At 42.9% G+C, this 27226-nt stretch overlaps 1 protein-coding gene and 1 non-coding gene across 4 annotated transcripts in view; one reads left to right on the top strand and one right to left on the bottom strand.

Annotated features, from left to right (window-relative positions):
- The first annotated feature begins 358 nt into the window (after positions 1-358).
- On the top strand, positions 359-431 carry TRNAV-CAC. Its single transcript has one exon. It is a non-coding gene; the product is annotated as a tRNA-Val (tRNA).
- Positions 432-8801: 8370 nt separating this feature from the next.
- CHCHD5 (coiled-coil-helix-coiled-coil-helix domain containing 5) overlaps positions 8802-27226 on the bottom strand; it is a 30477-nt gene continuing 12052 nt past the window's right edge. For all 3 annotated transcript variants that reach the window (XM_040346366.1, XM_040346368.1, XM_040346367.1), the window contains 3 exons: positions 26949-27089; positions 11432-11593; positions 8802-9092 (listed from right to left, as the gene is read on the bottom strand). In XM_040346366.1, the coding sequence (XP_040202300.1) occupies positions 11443-11593; positions 26949-27089 (292 nt within the window). In that variant the 3' untranslated portion in view covers positions 8802-9092; positions 11432-11442. The remainder of the gene's footprint in view (positions 9093-11431; positions 11594-26948; positions 27090-27226) is intronic.

Raw genomic sequence — 27226 nt, 5'->3', positions numbered from 1 at the left:
CCACTGCAACTGTGGGCATCCGGCCGTGACTTTCGGCTTCACGACCGGGCACCCCACTGTGCATGCGCGAACGGCGCTGCGCCATTTGATTAGACAGGTGATCGCCTGGGACCTGTCACGTGTCCCAGGCGATCGCCTACAAGGAGGGGCTGCCAAAAGGCGATCTAATCGCCTTTGCAGCCCCTTGGGGGAAGGAGGAAGTTGGACAGGAAGTCCCACTCCTCCTGAAGCCCCCACTCCCCCCCCAAAAAAATGACATGCCAAATGTGGCATGTAAGGGGGCGAGGAGTGAATTAAGTGGAAGTTCCACTTTTAGGTGGAACTCCACTTTAATTACTTTAGTGTAACCTACCAAGTAGTTTCCGTAGTGTAGTGGTTATCACGTTCGCCTCACACGTGAAAGGTCCCCGGTTCGAAACCGGGCGGAAACACTTTTTCTTGCTGACCTGCAGCTGCTACTGTCAACTAACAGACAAACAAAAAGGGATCAAGTGACACACAACATTGTGGCTGCATAAGTCACAAAGAAACACGCCTTGTTCACAATTAGTATGTTTATACACTTTCGATTTTCTTATAATTTCACAATTTAAAAGATAACACAGAATAACCAACACTCATGGCTCAGTTTAATCTCCATGACTGTCGGAGGCATAACGTTGCGCCCGGGTACCCAGAAGTAAACAAAGCCACAATCGCGGCTGTCAGCATGAGATTGGTGAATTTTTTCCCCCCGATCTCATGCTTTCCAGGCTGGAGGAGAGATGTGGGGTCTTATTGACCCTGCATCTGTCCATAAAGAGGACCTTTCACCAGGGGTGGATCCAGAGTCTAGTCTCGGGAAGGGCACTGCCAAAAGATATTTTCTTTTGGGGGGAAATTTATCAGGGAAATGACTGGTGTTAGCGCTTCAATCATCACAGCACCATGGTTGTTATAGTGTCAGGATGATTGAAGCGCATTATTTAAATTATTACATTGTAATATATAATGAAATGGTTCAACTCACCATAATGCAGAATCAGTGGGTGCCCCGAGTGTGTCACTTGCCACGTCACCTGCCATCAGATGCAGCTTGTCACTTGCCACACGTTGCAGCTTGTCACTTGCCATGTCACCTGACACACGTTGCGGATTGTCACTTGCCACACGTTGCGGATCGTCACTTGCCACATCACCTGCCACATGTTGCGGAATGTAACTTGCCTGCCACCAGATGCAGATTGTCACTTGCCATGTCACCTGCCACATGTTGTGGATTGTTACTTGCCACATGTTGTGGATTGTTACTTGCCACATGTTGAAGATTGTCACTTGCCACATCACCTTCCACAAGTTGCGGATTGTCACTTGCCACATGTTGCGGAATGTGACTTGCCTGCCACCAGATGCAGATTGTCACTTGCCATCTCACCTGCCACACCTTACCGATTGTCACTTGCTAAGTTGGTGTTTTGCTTGTCAGAGTCAGACAGCAGAGAGATGATGTAATCTCTGCTGCCTGCACAGTGAGAGCGGAAGTTACTGCAGGGGTGTAGGGTGGGTGCGAGGCGGTGAGAGATCATGTCATCTCTCTGCTCCCCCGGCTTGTTGATTGGCCGCTCACCCACAGAGCCGACCAGCTGACCGCCCACTCTCTGACTCTCACTCGCCGCCCGCTCAGACTCTTAGGTGCCGCAAGTTCTGCAACTACCACTAATTTCTCAGGGGTGGCAATTGCTCCGCTGCCCATTCTTGGATCCGCCCCTGCCTGTCACACACTATTTATATTACAAGGGATGCTTACATTCCTTGTAATAGGAATAAAAGCGATAAAAAAAAAAAAAGTTAAAAAAATAAAAATAAAAGAAGGGGTAAAAATAAAAAAAATTAAGTAAAATAATAAACATTTTTTATTAAAAACGCCCCTGTCCCCAGTAAATTATTGCGCAAATACCGTGCAAGATAAAAAGTTGCAATGACCGCCACTTTATTCCCTAGGGTGTCTGCTATATATATATATTAGGGTTGTCCCGATACCACTTTTTTAGGACCGAGTACAAGTACCGATACTTTTTTTCAAGTAGTCGCCGATACCGAATACCGATACTTTTTTTAAATGTGTCCCCAAATGCAGCCATGTCCCCCACATATGCAGCCATGTCCCCCCAGCCATGTCCCCCACATATGCAGCCATGTCCCTCTAGCCATGTCCCTCACATATGCAGCCATGTCCCTCTAGCCATGTCCCTCACATATGCAGCCATGTCCCTCTCATATGCAGCCATGTCCCTCTAGCCATGTCCCTCACATATGCAGCCATGTCCCTCTAGCCATGTCCCTCACATATGCAGCCATGTCCCTCTAGCCATGTCCCTCACATATGCAGCCATGTCCCTCTAGCCATGTCCCTCACATATGCAGCCATGTCCCTCTAGCCATGTCCCTCACATATGCAGCCATGTCCCTCCAGCCATTTCCCCCATACCTTTGCCGCCAAAAGCCGCCGCATGGAGAAAATCACAGCATTCATTTGAATAGCTGTTTTGCCCGCGCGTATAGACACTCCCCTTGCTCGGCATTGGACAGATCACGATCACCCATCCAATCCCGAGCAAGGGGGAGTGTCTATACGCGCGGGAACACTACAGCTATTCAAATGAAAGTTGTGATGTTCCCGCACGCCGTTTAACCAATGCGGCGGCTTTCGATGCGGTGGTGCGATGCGGCGGCTTTCGATGCGGCGGCGGGGGAAAGTATTCTATTTAGGTATCGGGGGTATTTACGCGAGTACGAGTACTCACGAAAATACTCGGTATCGGTCCCGATACCGATACTGGTATCGGTATCTGGACAACCCTAATATATATATAATATATATATATATATATATATATATATATATATAATCTATATATATATAAAACTCAACGTGTGTGTGTGTGTATGTATGTATGTATGTTCCAGCATCACGGCTAAAAATATTAACATGAAACTTGGCAAACATGTTACTTATATGTCAGCAACAAACATAGGATAGGTGGTTTAACCCTTACCCACCCCCATTTGCCATGGTCGGGGTTTTCCTTTAAAGTCCCATTCAACTCTATGGGAAATACATGTTACTTCATAACTTCCAAACGGCTGTAGATATTTCGATAACACTTGGTCACATGTTACTTATATGTCCACTTAAACTATAGGATAGTTAATTTATCCCTTAACTACCCCCATTTGTGAGGGTCGGGGTTTTTGTTTAAAGTCCCATGCAAATCAATGGGAAATGTATGTTCCCACATAACTTCTGTACGCCTGGAGATATTTCAATAATACCTGCTACACATATTACTTATATACCAAATAAAAATATATGACAGTTAAATTAACCCTTACCTACACCCTTATATAAAAGATGGGTATATTTATAGTACTATGATTTTCCTCCCCAAAAGGTTAAGATAGGAAGACCGGGCAACGCCGGGTATTCAGCTAATATATATATATATATATATATATATATATATATATATATATATATATATATATAAATGTTTGGGGTTTCTAAGCAATTTTATAGCAAAAAATTTGTGATTTTTACATGAAGGAGAGAAGTGCCAGAATTGGCACGGTATGGAAGTGGTTAAGCACAAATTTCTGATCATTTTATGGAGAGGACTAAGAAGATATAACCATGCCAATGGGGCAGCAGAAAACATATAGCACAGTGAGGAAGGTTTGTGGTACAGAATGATATGACAGTAAAAATTAGAAGCAGCACCCCCCCCTCATTTGCAGGATGCCGCCAGTCTACATACCGGAAGCAGTGCGGCCGCTTTATGGGGGTGCTAGACTAATTTCCCTCTCAGCCCAGTCCGCCCCATAAGACTGGCGCTACACTAAAAGTGTAGCGCAAGCCGGCGGGGACTCTTTCTGTGCTGCCCTAGGCCTTGTTGGCCTAGGCCAGGATACAGCGTTGGGTTGGGGTACATAATACAGAGTTCAGGGGTCAGGACTGCATGATGCACAGGACAGTGATAGAGTACAAATAAAAACGACCCTCTCCTCCCACTACAAATCCCCAATCCCATATTCCCCACAGTACAGATCTTCCCCAACAGCTTATATTTACCCAACAGCTTATATTTCCCACACAGTATAGATTTCCCGCACCCCCCCCCCCCCGCCCCCCACCACCACAAACTACCATCCCAGCCCACCTCAACAGTAGAGAGCCTCCCCCTACCTGGCCCAACTCTTCAGTATGGACCCCAAGTGCAGACCACCCCCTCAGTACAGGTCCCCAGCCCAACCAACCCCACAGTACAGGCCACCTCTCCCCTCAAACCCCCTCACCAGATTCTGGAAGCATGGCATGCAGTGGCAGAGGGAAGGCTTCCGCTCAGCTGTGGATTTGATAAGAACAGAGGAGTAGCCTTCAATGAACCAAAGGAAGGATCTGCATATAAAAGAGTTACTATAGCTCATTTATACGCATATCATATTACAGTTGTTTTTTCTGACCAAACTCCATGGCAAGTTGCATATGATTGCACCGTATGCACAACCTACAGGGGGCAGAGACTTTGCTAGACAAAGCTGACTGAGGATTGAGGTGAAAATGTGTTAAGTCCCTTTCATACAGGCTGTCCAATCAGGTCCGTCTGCCATTTTTCGGGCGAACCTGATAGGACCAAATATTAAGTCCTATGGAGAGGCGGATGTCTGCACACACGTCTACTTCATCTGCCGATATCCAATCCGGTCTGCCAAATCCAGATGGATGGTGATTCTATTTACCATCCGTCTGGCGGATCGGATGAAAACAGACATGCGGTCCATTTTTATTCGATCTCCCCATAGAGGAGAATGGGACTCTGAGAGTGAGTCTCTGCACAGTGAGCGGAGACAGAACTGTCATCCACCTGCTCAGCGAGGATCAACGGCGCGATCCCCACCGAGCTAGCAGAGTCCGTCAAAAGGGATCCTCCCCGTGTGAAAGGGGCTTTATACTCCTGCACAATCTGGGACTGTTAAAAAGTATGCCATCTGGTGAAACAGGTCAGGAAGGTAGTGCTGGGAGCAGGAGCTAAAGCTTGTCAGCCAACTAACAGTTTAACTGTTAAGACAACATCTGTGCAGCTTTTCTTCTAGATTATACTGAACCATGCAAGGAGGGATAGACTCACCTGTTTCCAGTATACGAGGGGAGAGCTTGGAGTGTTGGAGCTGTGCACTTTTCTTTAAAGCGGGGGTTCACCCAAAAAAATAAAAAAATGTTTTAACATTACATTCAGGCGAGTTGTTAGAATGACAATTGGCCGTACATACTAATATATATATATATATATATAATGTTCACCGCGGCTTCCGGGTATAATCTGCGGGACTGGGCGTTCTTAATTGATTGACATGCTTCCGACCGGCGTATACAGCGCGTCACAAGTTGCCGAAAAAAGCCGGACTGCTAATCGGCTCTATACGGCGCCTGCGCACCGACGTTCGGCTTTTTCCGGCAACTCGTGATGTGCCGGTCGGAAGCATGTCAATCAATTAGGAACGCCCAGTCCCGCAGATTATACCCGGAAGCCGCGGTGAACACACACACACACACACACACACACATATAAAAACGGTATGTACGGCAAGGATTTAAAAAAAAAAAAACAGCCGATTGTCATTCTAACAACTCGCCTGAATGTAATGTTAAAATTTTTTTTTTTTTGGGTGAACCCCCGCTTTAACTCAATGAACAGAATAATGTACATCACTAATTATGTTTAGTTAACCTTTTTCTGGCCAGAGGTGATTAAAGCCTAAATATTCAAGTTAAATAAGTTTTACATTTTCAAAAGGACATTTTAATTGGTACACTGTATTAATAAATACTTAATTTGTTCGTTTTACTTATAGCAAAAATGTAAAAATAAAAATAAAAAATGTAAGTTTTTTTTTTTAATACTGGAATTGTATATTTCAATAACAGTATTAAACAACGGCACTCTACCATCTCGGCTGAAGTGAATGAAAAGGTTTATATCTCCTTGACCAAATTTTGTAAATTGACCTTTAGCCAGATTGATCACCACGATCAAGAACCACATTGATTATTTCCCAATCGTAGAAGAGGCTTTTGGCTGTTAGTTAAAACATGGCCTGACAGCTAAGAGTGTGCACCTCTGCATGCTCCTAATTGTCATATGATAAATGCTACCATGGCAAAAGAGCTCATAATAGGGACTGCTAGCCTACTGACTGTAGATGCCAAATGGATAATTGTGGTCGGTCCTAATAACTAATTAGAAGGCAGCGTGTATAAGTTTAACTGTATAATTTGATTACCATATGTTAAGTTTATTCTAAAAGAACAACATTTGCAAAACAATTGGATGATGACAAATTTTCACACAAAACCATTAAATTATTTAGATTGCTTTATTAGTCCGATGTTAACAAAAAATAGAATAAAAAATCTGGATCATTATGACCCACCAAAAACATTACCTAAGAGTCACCACGTACGTTACAATCAACTTTAGATTTACCAAATACAAGTAGTATGAGGACCTACCTAATCCAATCATCTTGCATTCAATTAGGCAGGCCCTTGCACTACATGTTGACACTACATGTCTGACCAACGCTGGGTCCCGGGACTACTGCGACTTACCCAGTCCACAGTATTAGACGCTAGCATCACTATCCTGATGCTATCATGGGTCATTGTTTGGCCCCCCCTACTCCATACAACTGTACTACTCCCACATGTTGTGTTGAACTCACAGGCACCTCCACAGGTGCCACCATTGGGCTCCTGTTCCCGGGATCCCCTTACATTTTACCACCTATCTTACCTTCAAGACTAGCAGGACATCCCCTCCGTGTGTCCACCATGGCTACCGCATGGGACCCTGTAGGGCTACGCACGCTGATTCCATCTTGGCGGGACCTGTCTAGAATTTCTCCTGAGGAAGCGGAATATTCCGCGAAACTAGTCGAGACCGTCATAACCCTCAACCCATTGTGTCTTTCTCCCTATCGGGGGTTCCTCAATATGGTGTTGTCATAGGTTATGAGTATTTTAATTGTGTGATGATGTATGTCTAGGTTTTCAATAAAATTTATTTTTTGCTCTTTTAAAATGTACCCTCACTTGTTCCTTTCTTTATCTGTACCGCGATAGTTCTAATTGGCCCATTTCTCCCCCCTTGGTTCTCTGGTTCGGGGACCTCAGACCTAAAATATCCACTACATGTTGTTGGTAGATCTAAAGAAGATTGTACAATTTGATTGTAAGGTGTGTGGTGAGATCAGTCCAACACACAGGTTGAGAACTGCTAATGGGAAGGGTGATGTCAACTTAGGTTCTAAAATGAAGTCATCATCCTCGCAAAGCTATATGCTGGTGTCTAGCTCTCTTGATGGATCTTTCACTTTGTACAATCGTTACTTTGGGAACCTATCTGCAAAAGTAGAATGGTGGCCAGCCTAGACATTTAATAGTTTACATATTTTCTTAAGCAGTAAATAAGCTTTAACACACGGCCTCAATGACCTCTTTAGCCACAGGCACTGTGGAGTAGATAATCCTAAGGCCTGGTTCACAATGTTGCAGGTGCGGGGATCACACCAGTTCCCACACCTACAACCACCTGCAGCCAAAACGTGCTGCGCTTTAAAAATGTGCAGTGCCGCCAGTCATTCCTAATGGCACCTCTACACATCTAAAAACTGCAGCGGCAGGTGAGGGAAACCATTGTGAAATCACATGGTGCAAAAGCACCATGTGAATTCCCTGCCGCTGCTTTTTAAAAATGATGCAGGAAAATGTTCCTGCATTAAACGCAGGGGGAGCAATCCATTTAAATGAATGGGCTGCCATGTCTGTGCAAACTCGGTACGCAGAGTCACAATAGTGTGAACCAGGCATAAAAGCAGAAAAACTGAACTCCTTCAGGGCCCATTGACAATATATCGTGATCTGGAAAAGCATGCACCACCACCTGCTTTAACACAGCTGATTTTTAGCAAAAACACATTCACTTTTAATTTTAACAGTCAGCTTATTCTGCCCCCTCCCTGGAGTGATTATAAGCCAGTGGGTTTTCTAATCGTTAAATGTAAACAAAGAGCAAGTGGAGTGCAGAGTGCCAAGGCCAGACTTGGATGACTACAGGACTTCTCTTAAAGATCTGTGAGAATCAATTTATCCACAGTAGCTGTAGCTGCAGAGGTCAGTTTTGTATAAAAGCTAATTTATTGCTTATTAAAGCGGGAGTTCACCCATTTAAAAAAAAAAAAAAAATCTCCCCTTAGCTTCCTGCTCGTTCGGTCTAGGGGAATCGGCTATTTATATTAAAATATGTGCAGTACTTACCCGTTTTCGAGCTGCATCTTCTTCCGTCGCTTCCGGGTATGGGTCTTCGGGAGCGGGCGTTCCTTCTTGATTGACATTCTTCCGAGAGGCTTCCGACGGTCGCATCCATCGCGTCACTCGTAGCCGAAAGAAGCCGAACGTCGGTGCGGCTCTATACTGCGCCTGCGCACCGACGTTCGGCTTCTTTCGGAAAATCGTGACGCGATGGATGCGACCGTCGGAAGCCTCTCGGAAACCTGTCAATCAAGAAGGAACGCCCATTCCCGAAGCCCATACCCGGAAGCGACGGAGAGGATGCGTCTCGTAAACGGGTAAGTACTGCACATATTTTAAAATAAATAGCCGATTCCCCTAGTAATAACGAGCAGGAATCTAAGGGGGAAAAGTGCCCTCTAAGGGTGAACCCCCGCTTTAAGAATATAAAATAATTTAAATGCTCATCGCCTGGTTACAGTTTTTTCTTTAAATAAACAGCTGTTCAGTCTGTAAATAATTTATCTAGATTGTATCATTTTTTGTTAAAAAGGGAGCACCATCTTTTTAATACCGCAAGACCAATCTGTACATTTTTTCCATTCCTGATCCATAATTCCAAAAACATAGGCACCATTGAAGTGAATGTGAACACTATGACAGATCTTTGCAATGACTGCCTTCCATAATACTAATGATTCTTCATGTTCAGTGTCTGGATTGTTCTCTCGACAGCAGTCAACAGTCTGTGTATCCGGTCATAGTTCTGTGGGAATAATAAAAAAAAAATAAAAAAAAAAATAGAAAAAGAAAAAAAAGGGTATTATGATGAAAAACTACAGAATTAAACCAGATTTTTAGAAAACAGACATTCCCTGAGTGTGTGACCTTGGAGGATGGGACTAGAACTACTGGAGTATCCGAGACGTTTAAGAAGCAAGAGGCTTCACTCGGGTGGAATGCCCTTTAACCACTTGACCTCTGGAATAATTTATCCCTTCATGAGCAGGCAATTTTTTGCTATTTAGCACTGCGCTACCTTAACTGGTAATTGTGCAGTCGTGCAACATTGTATCCAAATTAACTTTATATAATTTTTTCTTGTAATAGAGCTAAATTTAATAATAAAAAAAAAAAAAAAAATTATATACACTGGATTTTTTTTTATATACAGTGAAACCTCAGATTGCGCATAACGCGGTTAAACTAGCGTTTCGCAATACGAGTACCGTTTAAAAAAAAATAATTCTGACTCGGTTTGCGAATGTTGTTTCGCAAACGAGCAGGATTCAAGCCACAGCGGTGTGTAGTACCGCTTTTGGCCTGAGGTGGGGGGGGGGGGTGCTGGAGTGATCAGAAATGCTTGGAAAAACTCTGTTCCCGAGCCTTTCCAAGGTTTTCCGAGCTCAGCCGAGCCGTCCCCAGTATTTGAGGCTCTCCGGCGCCCCCCCCCCCCCCACCTCTGGCCACATGCGGTATTGCATGCTATAAAAGTCAATGTGGAACAAATTATTTTAATTTCCTTTGACTTCTATGGGGAAACTCGCTTTGATATGCGAGTGCTTTGGATTACGAGCATTCTCCTGAAATTATGGATTATGTTTGTAATCCAAGGTTCCACTGTACTACTAAGTGGCAGTGATTAGCGACTTACAATAGGACTGCAATAGTGCAGCGGGCTTTCTGACATTGACTGACGCCGGGGGGAACTGACATCACCAATTACATTAATACAGGGATCAGTGCCAATACTATACACTGCCACCGCACTAATGATACTTGCTGGGAAGGGGTTAACAACTAGGGCGATCAAGGGGTTAAATGTGCTGCCTTTGCTCTGGGCTGTGATTGAAAACAGCCAATCAGCAGGTCCTGACCATGAATCATTGGCCAGGATCTGCTGACAGGCTCCCACAGGGGGTGCCCAAAACCTGGAAGCAGGCAGTGATGTATGGGTATGTTGCTTTGCCTGTGTGGGCCGCCCACCTACTGTACATGGCAGGTGGGTGGTCTGCAAGAATTTTAGTGAACAGACAGAAGCACCCCAATTGAGCCCATCAAGAGTGGCTTCTAGGTTACATATCTGAGTATCTGTCTGAGCATTTATATTCTAGTGAATGCTCATTAAAAATATATGAAAATGACTGAAACCGGAGATAAGATAGATATTGAATCAATCCCTGTCCCACACCAATAAAAATTGAGAAATCCGTTTTGATACCTAACCACTTTAAGTGTTGCAGATGCTTACACCTTCTGGACCAGAAGTTGCGAAGATGTTGAGAAAAAAAAAAAAAAAAAAAAACATTCCCCTCTGGGTGATCTATGTACAATGCAAGGATTTTAACAAACTTTGTTGCAGATTACTACCTTTTGTTATTCTGAAGTAATCCCGGTGTGTTTGTCTGTGTCCATGTGGGAAAGTGAATCTAATGGGAGTGGTTTCATAACTATCAATCAGCTGCAGCATCTGCAGGGAACTAATGAGGAAAGTTGAAGGGTCCGCATCCTTTAGACATGATTTCCTATTGGGAGTATCTTACCAAAAATGACATTTGTGTTGCAGGGGATGCCTGAAATCTGACTTTTATTTTAATGTAGACTTCTGGGGAAAACAGTGAGCCAATCACACAAGCATGAAATTACGTTTCTGGGGGGCGTTCTTTACACATTCTGTGTACAGAACACCTCCAGGTAGCCATATTGCATTTCATTTTCAGAATACTACAGCCACTGCAGATTAAAAAGGTCATTTTTTTAATAACATTCAATTACAATATAATTTGTGGCGCAATTATATACGATATATTATTATTTTTTTGCTATTTTTTCCCCCATGTAAGTGGAGTTGCCCTTTAGGGAATAAGGACAAGCTAGGTGAATGAATACATGGACATAAGGGAATCGATCAACCATGACACTACAAACTGCAGCCAAAACATGTGAGCCGATCATTACAAGGTAAGGCAAACAAAAGAAAAAAAGGGAATATAACTACACTAATATCTAGTTCAAACAACAAAAATATTTGAAAAAGTGTACAATGCATAAATTGAATGACATCCAACACGCAGAATGATTTTCATCTATATTTTTGTTTCTTACCTCTTCCAAGCTTATTCTGTCACCTTGACACTCTCGGCACATTTCAAGAAGTCAGCGACATGTGGGGAGCACTTTTCCACCGCTGTTGGGTTTAGTTTTAGACACTGTTCAAAGGCTGTAAAGGGTTCTACACATTGAGAACGGATCTTCTGTATGATGGGACTAGGACAAGAAATTAAATCGAGATCTGTAATATGTTTAATATGTGCCAAATCATACTAATGAAAAAAAAAAGTCTGAAGAGTTTATTTTATTTTTTTTAATCGATTGGTTTGTGCTGCCATTGACATTGTAGGACATCTTTATTAACCGCAAAAATAGAGCGACAATTTTGAAAAAAAATGCAATATTTTTTACTTTTTGCTATAATAAATATCCCCCAAAAATATATTAGAAAAAAACATTTTTTTCCCTCAGTTTAGGTCGATACGTATTCTTCTACAGATTTTTGGTATATAAAAAAAATAGCAATAAGCGTTTATTGATTGGTTTGCGCAAAAGTTATAGCATCTACAAAATAGGATATAGTTTTATGGCATTTTTATTAATATATTTTTTTTACTAGTAATGGAGGTGATCAGCGATTTTTAGTGTGACTGCGACTCTATGGCGGACACATCGGACACTTTTGACTCATTTTTGGGACCATTGACATTTTTACAGCGATCAGTGCTGAAAAAATGCACCGATTACTGTAAAAATGACACTGGCAGTGAAGGGGTTAACCACTAGGTGGCGCTGCAGGGGTTAAGTCAGAACTAGTGAGCGATTCTTACTGTTAGGGGGCGTGGCTACACGCGACACGTCACTGATGACCGTTCCCGATCACAGGGAACAGCCATCAGTGACAGTGTCACTAGGCAGAATAGGGGAATGCCCCGTTTACAAAAGGCATCCCCCTGTTCTGCCTTTGCCGACCGCAATCGTGGGCCGCCCGGGAACATCGAGTTCCTGGGACCCGCAAGCACACTCATGAGGCAAGTTAAAAGGGACATACTTGTACGCCAATGTGCCTGCCCGTGCCATTCCGCCGACGTACATCTGCGTGCGGCGGTCGTCAAGTGGTTAAAACCACTTGCTGGCCAAGTCTTTTCTGGAACTTTTTGTTTTATAGTTTTTGCTAGAAATATACTTATAACCCCCAAACATTAAAGTGGAATTCCATCGACATCTAGGATTTTTTTTTTTTTTAAATCCATCTATTATAAAAGTATATTATTATAATGTGACACACATTACTCTTATTATATTCCGCTGCTATAGTTTGTATTTTATAAAGAAACGTACCTTATATTTCTTCTTTTTGTTCGTTCCCATCTTGCTTGTGGGCATGGGGAAGCCCACAAGGATGATCTTCCAGGATATGGTGCTGCTGAATTAACCAGCATGCACCCCCCGATCACGCACACATAGCGGTGGAAACTTCTATCGTTGCCATCACAATGGGTGGCAGCAGTAGCTAGACACGGACGCCCGCACCTCAGCCCTGCTCTGAGTACACGCTGGGACCGGAGATGTTCGTGAGCCGGATCCCCCGCACCCTCCACTAGGGCATCCTCCGTCCCTCCCCTTCCTCCGTCCACCCTCCCGGATTGAAGCCCGTGCTTGTAGCGTGGCTCTCAGAGAGGTCACGCTCGGCTCCCCTGGCTGGATGCACTGCGTGGTGTGTGGTCGCGATAGGACGGCGCATTGGAACGGCGTGCCGAGCAGGGGGAGGGAGCTGCAGAGGGGAGTGAGGACCGGAGCCCCCCCGGCGGCATCAGCTGTGCGGTGGCTTCTTTCCCCCCTGGAGCGTGCGGGCTGCTGAGTTGTGAAGGTGTGTCGCGCCGCTCCGTGAGAGGGGGCTGAGGGGAGACACAACGCCAGCCCTGCAACTCAGGAGAAAAATCATAGGCTGTCATGAATAGCCTGTCCAGAAACAAGGTGAAACAAAGTGAAACCCATTGCAGCAGTTATTTTTCCTTACTCTGTTAGAAAGCTGCTAGACTGGTGAGTACATTTGTCAGCTTATTGCACACACCAGAATGGTGAGTACAAATGTCCATTTAAGAATTAAAAACTAAAAAAAAACGAAAATATATAATCAATGGGACAATGTTTCTGAGGAGAATGGCTACTGGAAGTGACTGACATAACATAAGGGATATAAGCTCATCATTGAATTTTATGTGTTTGTAAAGAAGCTGGTATTTTTTTTTTTTTTGGTTCTCTAGGCGGCATCCCCTGGACATTTCCCTCCTCCCTATTGGGATCAATTAAAATACAGGGAGAGTTTTTTCTCAACAGAATATACGCAATAAATATTGAACTCTGTTTAAAAGATATTTTAGAATCTATAATATACAATATACAGATGAGTTGGCAGAGAACATGACTAAAAATTGGTGGATACAATGGTAAAAGTACAGCATATAGTGCAATTAATCATACTATTGAGCCCTGAAACCGGTATAAGGAGGACTTTAAGACTGACGGGCACTGGAGACTGACAGAAGGAGGGGGTCAGTATACGTGTTAGGCGCGTCGAATATCTTTAATCTACAGCTAAAGACAAAGAGTAGAAATACTATAGTAACATTAAACTCTGATATAAGAAACTTCAAAAGGTTTTGTCTCATGTAGTATACACTCCCCACAACCGCAAAACGGACTTCTTATAAAATACCGGTAAAGTGTGCAGTTATAACTCAGGCGCGCCAAGAAGCACGGGTAAACATCCAGGACTATAGTAGGACCGATAGGGGTGAAGGATGACCACAAGGGGAAAAGGAGTGAAAGGTGGGGCAATCCCAAAGGTCCCCCGCTTAAGTCAAAGTCCAGGCCCGATGTGCAAATTTGTGACCCATGGGACAAATGGAGATAACCAGCATATAGAAAAACCAACAACTGCCAGAGGAGCTCAAGTAGAAAAGGAAAAAAAAAAAGATAAAAAAAAAGGGGTCGCTAACACTTTGGCGGACTCAGAAACACTCTCAGAGTCACTCTTAGAGATTAGAATAGATCAAGATAGAGAAACAGACAAAGATAAAGAAATAGACCCCGAACAAAGAAATAAGGATGAAACGCAGGACATGACACTTTTGCCAACAAAAAGGGAAATGGAAGGAATGTTCGCTGCCTTAGAAAGATCACTCAAATCGCAAATGGAAAAAATGGAGAGAAATATGGGGCATATACTGGAAAGAGTGGAAGAAGTGGAGAAAAAAGTCGATTACAATGTAACCTCAGTTAAAAAATTAGAGGATGAAATAAAAGCATTAAAAATAAACCAACGAGAACAGGCGTATAAATTAGAAGATCAAGAAAACAGAGATAGAAGGAAGAACATAAGAATACGCGGAATCCCAGAAACGACACAAGCTGAGGATCTCTCAGAAATAATAAGAAAAATTTGTAATCCAATATTAGAGAGAGAAACAACTTCCCCACTAAAAATAGAACGTGCGCACAGGATAAGACGTTCTAGAGAGAGAGTACAGGATTACCCAAGGGACATTATTGTTCGATTTGAAAGCTGGGAAGAGAAAAACCAACTATGGAGAAAACTGAGAGGGAAGTCGCCATTAGAATATGATCAACATAATATTCAAATATACCAAGACCTGTCACAAGAGACGTTAAAAAGAAGAAGCTTAAAACCCCTGTTAGGAATCTTGCAGGAACATGATATACAATACAATTGGGGATTCCCAGCCTGCCTAATAGGCAGGAAAAACGGTATCTCTGCAAGATTGAGGTTCTTAGAGGAAGTTCCAGAATTCTGTCAGCGATTAGATATCCCAATACCACCAAAAAAAGATTAATAATGTTGAAACGACGGCGGAGGGGGGGAGAGGGGGGGGTGGGGGGAAGGGGGGACAGGGAGGTTCAAATATAGTAAACAACAGGAGCGGGGTGGGGGAGAGGGGGGACCTGGAGAGTACTCCTTCCCCAGTTTCCCATTATTGGGGGATAGGAGACCGGGCTAAAATAGAATTCCACCTTAGCCGGAGGAGCAAAAGAGCGCCTGGAGCGCCAAACAGGAAAAGCTCCAAATGACCAAAGGGTCAAGGATCGACCAGAAGGAAGGGGGGGGAGAGGGAGGGGATGAGAAAGCCCCATACGAAGAACATAGGGGCAAGGTATGAGTGGTGGGGGGGTGGAGAAGGGAGGAGGGGAGGGAGGGAGGGGAGGGAGAAGGGGTTCGGGTGGGAGAGGGGAGGGGAAGATTAGGAAAAGGGACTCAGATCTGTGTGTCATGCAACAGGAAAAAACAAATGCACTTGAGAAAGATAGAAGGAAAAAAAAAAAAAAAAAAAAGAAAGATATGACAAATATAAATTTCTTAACATATAATGTAAGAGGTCTCAATTGCCCGGAAAAAAGGCATATGGTATTAAGAGAGGTTGAAAGGTACTCAGCTGAAATAGTTTTTTTGCAAGAGACTCACATAACATTGGATTCTAATGTTAGATTGTATTCTCGGGCAGTTCCCACCTGGTACTATGGGGACTCTCCAAAGAAGAGAGCCAAGGGGGTCGCCATAGGAATAGGGAAGAACATCTCTTTCACAGTAGAAGATAGGAAGGTGGACCCGGAAGGCCGCTATTTGTTTTTAAAAGGAATACTCCAAGGAAAAAAAATACACGTTAGCAAACATATACTGCCCAAACAGCCAACCACATAAATACCTGAGGGGGATCTTGAATGCTTTAATGGATTTTAAATTTGGACATGTAATACTCGCAGGAGACCTCAACCTTTCAATGGACTATCAACTTGATAGAACGTCCGGGGCACAGAGGCGAAATATTAAACAGCTAAGAATATTAGGAAAAAAAATGCACAGTCACTGTTTAATAGATCCTTGGAGGATTACATATCCAAATAAAAGGGACTACACCTATTACTCTTCTGTGCATGGAACATACTCAAGATTGGACTATATAATGGTAGACCACGAGTTACTGGAAGAGGTAGTTAAAACCTCAATAGGGGTAACTACAATCTCAGACCACGCTCCGGTAATAGTGAAAATTAGATTCAAAGAGAGAGAGCAAAGAAAAGGATCATGGAATTTAAATGAAGAACTTATAGAGGACAGCGAGGTAAATAACACAGTGAGAACTGATTTGGATCAATATTTCACTCTTAATAATACACCTGAAGTAAGGGTAGCCACTGTATGGAAGGCCCACAAGGCATACATCAGAGGGAAACTAATTTCGATAGGAGCAGGGAAAAAAAAGATAAGAAAATTAAACATGAAAAAATTAACAACTGAGCTATTTGAATTGGAGCAAACGCATAAAGAGCGAGGAGAAAGTGAAATATATCAAGAAATTGTTGTAAAGAGGGCCCAGCTCAGAGACTTGATGAAGGTTGAAACAAGGGACATATTCAAAAACGTTAGAAAAGAGAGGTATAAATGGGGGAATAAACCAGGGAAATATTTAGCGAGAATATCCAGGAAAAAAAAAAAAAAAAATACATAGAAAAAATAAAAAATCAAGACGGCCTTATGAAATATAAGACGTCTGAAATTGCGGAATCTTTTCGGACTTTTTACAGCTCATTATACTCAATAAGAATCAATGAAACTCAAGAGCAGGAAAATATTAGAAAAAAGAAAATTAGGGAATACTTAAAAGAAGTGAAATTACCTAAAATCTCTCAAAACGACATTGAATCCTTAGAGGCTCCAATAACTCAAGATGAGATATACAGAGCTTTCCAGGAAACACCGTGCGGTAAGAGCCCAGGCCCTGATGGCTTGCCGATTATATATTACAAAAAATTTAAAGAACTCCTGGTCCCAGAGATGTGTAACTATTTTAATAAAATAGGAGAGGAAGAGGAAATAAGAAAAGAATCCCTATTGGCAAATATTTCTATTATCCCTAAAACAGGAAAAGATGGAACTCTGTGCTCCAACTATCGACCAATAGCATTGCTAAATGCAGACCTGAAGGTATATGCGAAAATATTAGCAACTAGGATAAAAAGTTTAATGCCGCAATTAATAAACACAGATCAGGCAGGCTTCGTAACAGGCAGAGAAGGGAGAGATAATAGCATAAGGACCCTGTTGTTGTTACAACATGATCCAAAAAAGAAACCCCCAGTCGTACTCATGTCTTTAGATGCCGAAAAAGCATTTGATAGAGTCGACTGGGGGTTTATGATGGAAACCCTACAAAATATAGGCCTGGGACCAAGGTTCATGAAATGGGTAAAGAATTTATATAGCCACCCGACTGCAAGGGTGAAGGTCAACGGGAGTATGTCGTCTGTGTTCGAAATGAAAAATGGAACCAGACAGGGGTGCCCGCTCTCACCTCTCCTATATGTAATAGCTCTGGAACCGTTGTTAGCAAAAATCCGGGAAAACCCGGATATAGGGGGGGGTGAGAGTGGGAGACGAAGAACACAAGGTGGCGGCGTACGCAGACGACATACTCCTATATTTGACCAAACCTAGGGTCTCCCTCCCTAATATCATAAAGGAAATAAAAAGATACGGTGAACTCTCAAATTTTAAAATAAACCCGATAAAAACAGTAATTTTGAATTTGGGGATAGATAAAAAAAGAAGCAGAAGAACTACAGAAAGAGTTTCCATTTACATGGGAAAAATAAGCTATAACGTATTTAGGAATAAAAATTACATCAACAGTTGAAAAACTTTACTCGGTTAATTTTGTCCCCTTAATTAACGACATTAATCAAGACCTGAAAAATCTTGCAAAAAAACACATTTCTTGGATAGGTAAGATCAATGCGTTTAAAATGATGATATTAACGAAGATTACATACAAACTTCAAATGCTCCCAATAAAAATACCGCAAAGTTTTTTTAAAGTAATCAAAACAGTAATTTTGAAATATATATGGGCAGGTAAAAAGGCTAGACTAAGCTATTCATTGTTGAGCATGAAAAAAAAAGGAGGGGGGTTGGGGCTCCCTGATATAAAAAGATATTACTTTGCTGTTAATTTAGCTAGGCTGGTAGAATGGTCAAATATACACAAAAAAAAAATGGGTACGAATGGAAGAAATATTAAGTAGCACACAATTAAATAGAAATGTATGGATACCACCAAAAACGAGGGAATTGGGCACAAATACACATAGCATAACAAGGAACGTATTTAGAATATGGGACACAATATTTAGACGGGAAAAATGGGAGTATAACTCTCCATTAATCCCATTAGTAGGCACAATTTTTTTTCCACCAGGTAATGGAACACGTTTTGGAAAGCTACTGGGGGAGAAAAAATTAAAAGATATTGTCACACGGGGAAAAATTAAATTGACAAGATATAAAGATAGGAGAAGGGGAACAAAGGATGAGTGAATGGGAGTATTTGCAGTTAAAACACTTTGTGAGCACACTACCACAACCGATTAGGGAAGACAAGACACTACACCCAATAGAAAAAATATGCAATACGGACAAGCCCCTGATACACGGTATATCAAAGGCATACAGGATATTAACGGAGCTCGAGACCCAGGAAACTCTCTCCTTTTTAGAAAAGTGGGAAAACGATTTGGGTAAAAGGATTGATAAATTACAAATGATAGGTGCAGTATACAATCATGCTTCGGACAATACCACCATTGAAGCAAACTACAAATGTATGGTTCGATGGCACTTGACCCCATTAAGAATGAGTAAGATCCACCCAAATAACTCAGAGCTATGTTGGAGAAACTGTAAGCAAAAAGGAACAACTCTGCATATATGGTGGGACTGCCCGAGAATACAGGAATACTGGAAAGAAATCTTGGAATATATTGTAGAAATAACAGGGGAGAGGATTCTTTGCAGCCCGCTGCCCTGTTTGTTTCACGGAACTGAAAAAACAAAAAAACAATATGGAACGACTCTGGTCCCAGTGCTGCTAAACGCAGCAAAGGCTCTGATCCCAAAAAACTGGCTACATCCAAAGAGGCCATCAATTAAAGAGTGGATAGAAAGGGTGGAATATATAGAAGAGATGGAGTATCTTGCCTGTGGAGAGACAGGAGGAGAGGACAAATACAGGGTGGTCTGGGAAAAATGGAAAGTGTTTAAATCTACAGAAAAGTTTGTCCAGGGAATGGCAGAAGCAGATAGGTGAGAAACCAAAGAGAAGACTGCATGGCACACAGATCTAGGGAGGGGGGGGGGGGAATGGGGGGAGGACAAAGGGGAAAAAAAAAAAAAAAAAGGGCTAGTTATGTTATAATAGTAAGTAATGCAGCTAGACTTGTTAATCGGTAAAAGAATAATTAATGGTTTAAAAATGTCAAATCTGTAATTGTACAAAAGAAAAGGAACCCAAACATATAATTTAAAAAGTGAAAAAAAAAAAAAAAAAAAAAAGAGTATAAAATACCAACATAGAAAAAAAATTTATGAAAAGTAAGGAACGAAAATAAAAAAAAATAAAAAATAAAAATAAAAAAATAAAAATAAAAGAAATTCCACGAATGATGCGAAGCCACAAGAGAGACGTTATGGGCGGTCGAACCGTGAGCTAGTCTCGCTGCCAAATGTGAGCAGAGTCTGATGTGAAAAAAAAAAAAAACAATGGGTGGCAGCGGCAGAAGTGCCCGCCCCATTGTTATGGCAACCTAGCCCTAGGCGCTTCCCACCGACTCCTGGGAAAGAATGAGACATCTCCCAGGAGTACTAGTGAGCACAGGTGCCGAGGGAAATGACGTCAAGCGCCACAGAAAGGAAGTGGCAGAATACAAGGGACCCCACAGTGCTGAAGGAGGGGGTAAAACAATTTTTTCCCCCCAAATGTTGATGCTGATGGATAATGCTGTTGATTTCTTTAAACTACATTTTTTTGGGGTGGAACTCTACTTTAAGTATTTTTTTTTAAAAAGACCCTAGGGAATAAAATGGCAATCGTAATATTTGATGTCAGAGTATTTGGGCAGAAGTCTTTGAAATGCAATTTTTGGGGGAAAAAAATACACTTTAATGCATTTTTATTAAAAAAAAACACCATAGATAACCCAATTATTTGTAAAATATAAAAGATTATGTTATGCCGAGTAAATAGATACCCAACATGTCATGCTTTAAAATTATGCACACCCATGGAATGGTGACAAACTACAGTACCTAAAAATCTCCATAGGCGACACCCGTTTAGAGTTACAGAGGTCTTGTGCTAAAATTATTGCTCTTGCTCCTCACATGAACACCATTTACATACAGTATGTTTGCATGACCTACATGTGTGTGCACGAGCCCAGAGGGATGGGTCGCTTTACTTTTTTTAATTATTATTATTTGTTTTACTTAAATTTTAAACTGTCCCTTTATTTATTTTTTTATCAATTTTATTCCTATTACAAGGAATGTAAACATCCCCTGTAATATAAATAAGGATGACAGGTCCTCTTTGTTGAATGATCTGGGGTCAAAAAGACCTTTGAACGTTCGTTTTAAAAAACAAAACAAAAAACATTTACTATGGCCCGGAAAACCAGAAGTGACATCATGACGTTGCTCCGGTCCTCCAAGAGCATAGAGACGAGTGGTGGCCATCTTGGCTTCACTCTTCACCATACCCAGCTACCGCCAGCATCTGATTGTTCCCGGGCTTTACCAATCGGTCAGGTAAGCCTGGGAAACGACCGGGAAGTGACCCCACAGTGAATCTAAAAGAGAATCACCTATAGTAAAAAAAAAAAAAAAATCCAGGATTATGGCAGCTTTAAAGTGGAGTCCCGCTGATCGGAACCCTCCCCCCTCCGGTGTCACATTTGACACCTTTCAGGGGGGAGGGGGGTGCAGACACCTGTCTAAAGACAGGTATTTGCACCCACTTCCGGCCACACGCTACGGGCGAAAGACGGGCATTCCGTCACATCCCGTCTGTCGCCCGTTGTGTGCTGGGAACACTCGGCTCCCAGCACACAGCGTGTGAGCCAATCGGCGGGCGCAGCGCGACTCGCGCATGCGCCGTAGGGAACCGGGCAGTGAAGCCGCAGCGCTTCACTTCCTGGTTCCCCGAGCGTGGATGGCGGGGGGAGCAGCAGAGAGACGAGCGATCGCTCGTGCTCTGCTGCGATCAGCGCTGGACTCCAGGACAGGTAAGTGTCCTAATATTAAAAGTCAGCAGCTGCAGTATTTGTAGCTGCTGGCTTTTAATATTATTTTCCCGTGGCACATCCGCTTTAACTCTGCTATGCAACACCAAACAAATGATGTATTTTTACTATAGGCCGGTCGGCAAATAGTTAAAAGCTGAAATTCAAAAGATTGAATTTACAAAAAAAAAGCTAAAGCTTATCAAAGATTTTAGTGATTGGGTTCGAGTATACTTTACCTGAGACCTTCTCCAGCTGGCGGTATGTACTAACCATACTTTTAATGCTGTTTGCATTGCGGTTAAAATTTAGCCACAGAAGTGCTATATATTTTATGCATTATTATTATTATAATAAATGAAAAGTCTGTAAAAATAAATCAGATTCAGTCCTTATTGTTTTTATAATAAGAAGAGCACATTCACATCCAAGGTTCCTTTAACCAATGCTAATAGATTCCTGTTAATTAAATCTTAATCTTTCCTGTATTTTAAATCAATGAAAATGCAGTAATGGTATTGAATAATGATGTAGCAATACTGCCACCTAGAGATCAGAGTATGTACAGGATACTGCTGGGAAAGATTTAAAGATCACCTTTTATATAAAAAAAAAAATGTATAAACGCCCATACAATACAATGTATATTTGCAGGCAAATAAAATGTGCATTGCACCAATGGTCTGTGGATGGTGGGTGCAATGCCAGACCCCTGCAGATTGTTCCTCCAGCTCCTTGTTTGTACAGAGGTACATGCTTTCAGTTGGAGAGCTGATGGAATTGTCAATAGACTAGGAGTGCAGTAATTATAGAGGTGCACCGAAAGGAAATTTTGGTGCCGAAAATGCGGGATGCACTTGGCTGAAAACCGAAACCAATTTATATATATATATATATATATATATATATATATATATATATATATATATATATATATATATATATATAACATACACACAGACACACCACATATACTCGAGTATAAGCAGACCCGAATATAAGCCGAGGCACCTAATTTTACCACCAAAAACTGGGAAAACTTATTGACTCGAGTATAAGCCTAGGGTGTCCATGTGCATGCCTCACTGTGTTCATGTGCATGCCTCACTGTGTCCATGCGCATGCCTCACTGTGTCCATGCGCATGCCTCACTGTGTCCATGCGCATGCCTCACTGTGTCCATGCGCATGCCTCACTGTGTCCATGCGCATGCCTCACTGTGTCCATGCGCATTCCTCACTGTGTCCACGCCTAGACTGATGTTTAACATGAGTCTATGAAAGGGGTGCCCGGTTTGAAAAATCGTTGCTCCCCAGCTGTAGGTCTCCCAGACAACAAACTTGGCACACTTGTAGAGGAAAAAAGGGACTATGTGTGTGCCATGTTCCGGGTCCAGAGGACATATGACCGGACGGTACCGGGTCCCCAAACTCACCGGAGAAATTACCATTTAACATGGGAGTCTATGGAAGGGGTGCCTGGCTTTGAAAAATCTGTGTTCCCTGGCTGTAGGTCCCCCCGGACAACAAACTGCACACTTATAGAGGAAGAGTGGGGCTACATATGTGGCAAGTTTGGGGTTCAGGGGACCTACGGACGGCCGGTACTGGGTCCCCAAAATCCGGAAGATCAGGCGCAAAAAGGTGACTCGAGTATAAGCCGAAAGGGGCATTTTCAGCACAAAAAAAATGTGCTGGAAAACTCGGCTTATACTTGAGTATTTACGGTAAATTGCATTATATTCGACTTTTTAATTAATATTATCAATTTAAATGAACATGAATTTATCGAAGGCCATTATTGGCATGTTTAGAGCAAGAAAAATGTATCCCTTTAAATTCTATGCAAGTCTGCACATTGGTTTAGTGCGCTTCCATTGTGTTAAAAATCCGGCTTGCTGCATTTTCGGTTAGTTTAAAAAAAAAAAAAAACGCATCATTTACGCACCCATGTTATGTTTTTGATGCGCTTTGACCTATGAAAAACACTCCATAAGCACAGTAAAATTGACATAAAATTGGCGCAAAATCAAAAAGCAATATTAAATTGATAATGTTAATTAAGAAGTCGAATATAATGCAATTAACAGGGACTTACGAAGTTAGGGACTTTAGGTTTGTTCTTAAAGTGAATGTAAACCCCCAAAAAAATGTTTTATTTTTTGATGTCACAATGTACAGTATAAGATTTCCTATCATCTGTGCCCAGTCTTGCCACACAGAGTTAATCCAGCTCTGAGCAATCCTCTTTTATTGTTCAGTTAAATACAGCAGACTTCCGGATAAAAACCAAAGTCATTGCTTCTGAAAAAAAGTGCACAATTCACATCCCCTCCCCTGTGTTTTGATTAAATGTTTTCAAAATATGGGGTGAGTCACAGTTCAGTGCCATAAGAAAATGCAACAGCCATCAGAATATACATAGAGTTGGAGGGAAGAGGGGAGGGGGATGTGAATTAAAGCGGTCCTCCACCCTAAAGTGGAGTCCCGCTGATCGGAACCCTCCCCCCCTCCGGTGTCACATTTGACACCTTTCAGGGGGGAGGGGGGTGCAGACACCTGTCTAAAGACAGGTATTTGCACCCACTTCCGGCCACACGCTACGGGCGAAAGACGGGCATTCCGTCACATCCCGTCTGTCGCCCGTTGTGTGCTGGGAACACTCGGCTCCCAGCACACAGCGTGTGAGCCAATCGGCGGGCGCAGCGCGACTCGCGCATGCGCCGTAGGGAACCGGGCAGTGAAGCCGCAGCGCTTCACTTCCTGGTTCCCTCACCGTGGATGGAGGGGGGAGCAGCAGGGTGACGAGCGATCGGCTCATCCTCTGCTGCGATCACCGCTGGACTCCAGGACAGGTAAGTGTCCTTATATTAAAAGTCAGCAGCTGCAGTATTTGTAGCTGCTAGCTTTTAATATATTGTTTTAGTGGCACATCCGCTTTAAGCACTTTTTACAGAAGCTGTGTATGTCTGCAAGCAGTGCACGAGATATGTAAATAACCTGTCACTCAAGCAAGGACTTTGGTTTTTATCTGGAAGTCTGTTTTATTTCCCTGAATAATAAAAAGAGGATTGCTCAGAGCTGGATTAAGGCTCCATTCACATCTAGGCGGACGAAATTGCGGCGTTTTATCCCGCGAATTGCGGCGGCAAATAGCAGCGTTTTGTACCGCGATTTGCGGCGACAAAAGGCCACGATTGTCCGCCTAGATGTGCATCTAGGATGTGCCCCTCTATGGAGATGGTCCCCGAACGCCGCCTGAAAAAAAGGTCCGGGACCTTTTTTCAGGCGGCAGGCGTCCGGCGTGGAGATGTGAACCATCTCCATAGAGGGCAATGTGTTTCCAGCCCTCTGGCGGCAGCGGCGTCACACTACAGGCGACAAAACGCCTAGGTGTGAATGGGGACTAACTCTGTGTGGCAAGACTGGGCACAGATGATAGGAAATCTTATTCTCTACATTGTGACATCCACTTTAGGTCGAAAATGTTCGTAAGTCGGAAACCGCATGCGCAGAACGGAAAACATCAGAAAATGATTGCCGATGTTCCGTCGAATGGCTGCGCATGCGCAGAACAGGAGATACGTAGTTTTCCGATGTTCCGTCAAATGTGCCTGCCGTCGAAAATGCTCACGAATGCGCAGAACGGCAGATACGTCCCGTTCGTATGTAGGAGTTGTTCGTAAGTCGGGGACCGCTTGTTTATATAAACATTGAAAAACACAAAATTGTATGAATTCATCTGCACCTTTTTCTCTTATCGGCATTCAGCCGACAACACCATTTTTGTTTGCAATTTTTCGGCGGCCGAAATTTCGACACATCTCTAATTATCGCACTATGTCTGTATCAGATAGGACTTGGGTAGTTCATTCATTCACAGATCTCTGAATGAACGACACGGCTGTGGCCCTTTCTCTATGCCCGGTTCACACCATACATACAGTATGTGGTATTATGCAGAAAAATGCAGCTTAAGCACTTCAATACTGGGCACTTTTGCCACTTCATGCCCAGGACAATTTTCAGCTTTCAGCGCTGTCGCACTTTGAATGACAATTGCGTGGACATGCAACACTGTACCCAAACAACATTTTTATCATTTTCTTCCCACAAATAGAGCTTTCTTTTGGTGGTACTTTATCACCTCTGGTGTTTATTTTTTGCTAAACAAACAAAAAAAGTTTTTCTTAGTTTTCTCCTTCACTGCTGGGCACTGATGAGGAGACACTGATGGGTACTGATATGTAGAATTGATGGGCACTGATATGCAGCACGGACAGGTGAAACTGATGGGCAGTACTGATGACAGGTACAGGTACTGACAGGTGTTACTGCTGGGCAATGCGGTGGGCTCCGATTGGCACTGAGAGTCTTTAAAGTGGTTGTAAACCCACTTTTGTAAGTTACACCCACAGGTAAGCCTAGATTAAGGCTTACCTGTAGGTGTTAGCAATATCTCCTAAACCTGCACGGTTTAGGAGATATTCGCTGAATGACAGGCACCGCTGTCTACGGCGCATGCGCCGCAGAAAACGGCGCTCAGGCGCACAGAGAATAGCTGGTCTGAATTCGGCAATGCCGAATTTGACGGCTCCCGTGCGCATGCGCGGAGTGATGTCATCGCCGCTCTGGCCAATCACAGCGCCGGAGCGGCGATACCCGGACGTAACCTCCGGGAGTGCGATGGATGCGGCAGAGGGGGACACGAGGGCGGCTTCTGGTGCTTCGTTCTAAGGCAAGTACATGCATAATGAGCTAGTATGCTAGTCATACTAGCTCATTATGGCTTTGTCTTGCAGGTTTATTTTATTTTTATTTATTTTTCCAGGGTTTACTTCCGCTTTAATGAGGGGGCACCGACTGTCAGATGTTGGGCACTGATTGGCAGCTGTGCTGATAATCAATGTAGTGACCCCCCTCTGACAGGATGAGCCGCCGATTGGCTTTCCCTGTCAGCGCGAACCAAGCAAAGCCGTTTAACGGCACTTCCTGGTTCACGTGATGAGCAGCTGTGATTGGTCACAGCTGATCACGTGGTAAGAAGCCTCTGTCAGAGGCTCCTTACCACGATGCCCGGCCATCAATCTGCTATAGGCCGGGCAGGAAGTGGTTAACAGACATGGTCTGAAAAAACCCTTAGGCCCGGTTCACACATAAGCGAATCGGATGCGTTTTAAACCGCACCCCATTTCGCACCTGATTTGCATAACATGTCAATCAAACTGGCTTTCAATGGAGCCGATACATATACATGCGGGCTGGTTGAAGTGCAAACTAGAAAAAGGGTCCTGTGTATTTTTCAGTCTGGTTTAGGTGGGATTTCAGTGTCAAATCTGCATCTGAACAGCTGAATGGAAATAGCAGCGGACTCTACACCAAGAGCAGACCCGCATATATGTAAACCCAGCCTTACAGCTAAAATGTCAGCTACTTACTGCGATGATGTACACAGAGCCACCTTGACCTTTAGCGCATAACAATCGTGATGCCATGTCCCCGGCTTGTTTGTCACACACTGTCCATATTCATCCAGTTCATTACGGCAGTACTTGGCTGTCACCTCCATGGCGGCCTGCCTATGAATGAAGAGAATGGAGAAGGCCTTGTTATTGCCAGAAGTTAACATATCTTTTAACAGATCTATACTTACAATATACTGTCCTATAACAGTTTATATTTAACATGAATTTCCAAATTACAGAAGTAACGAATT

The sequence above is a fragment of the Rana temporaria genome, chromosome 3 (genome assembly GCF_905171775.1).
Source record: "Rana temporaria chromosome 3, aRanTem1.1, whole genome shotgun sequence".
In the NCBI taxonomy this organism is placed as follows: domain Eukaryota; kingdom Metazoa; phylum Chordata; class Amphibia; order Anura; family Ranidae; genus Rana; species Rana temporaria.
The sequence above is the reverse complement of the archived record's forward strand: the minus strand, read 5'-3'. Positions and strand labels throughout refer to the sequence as shown.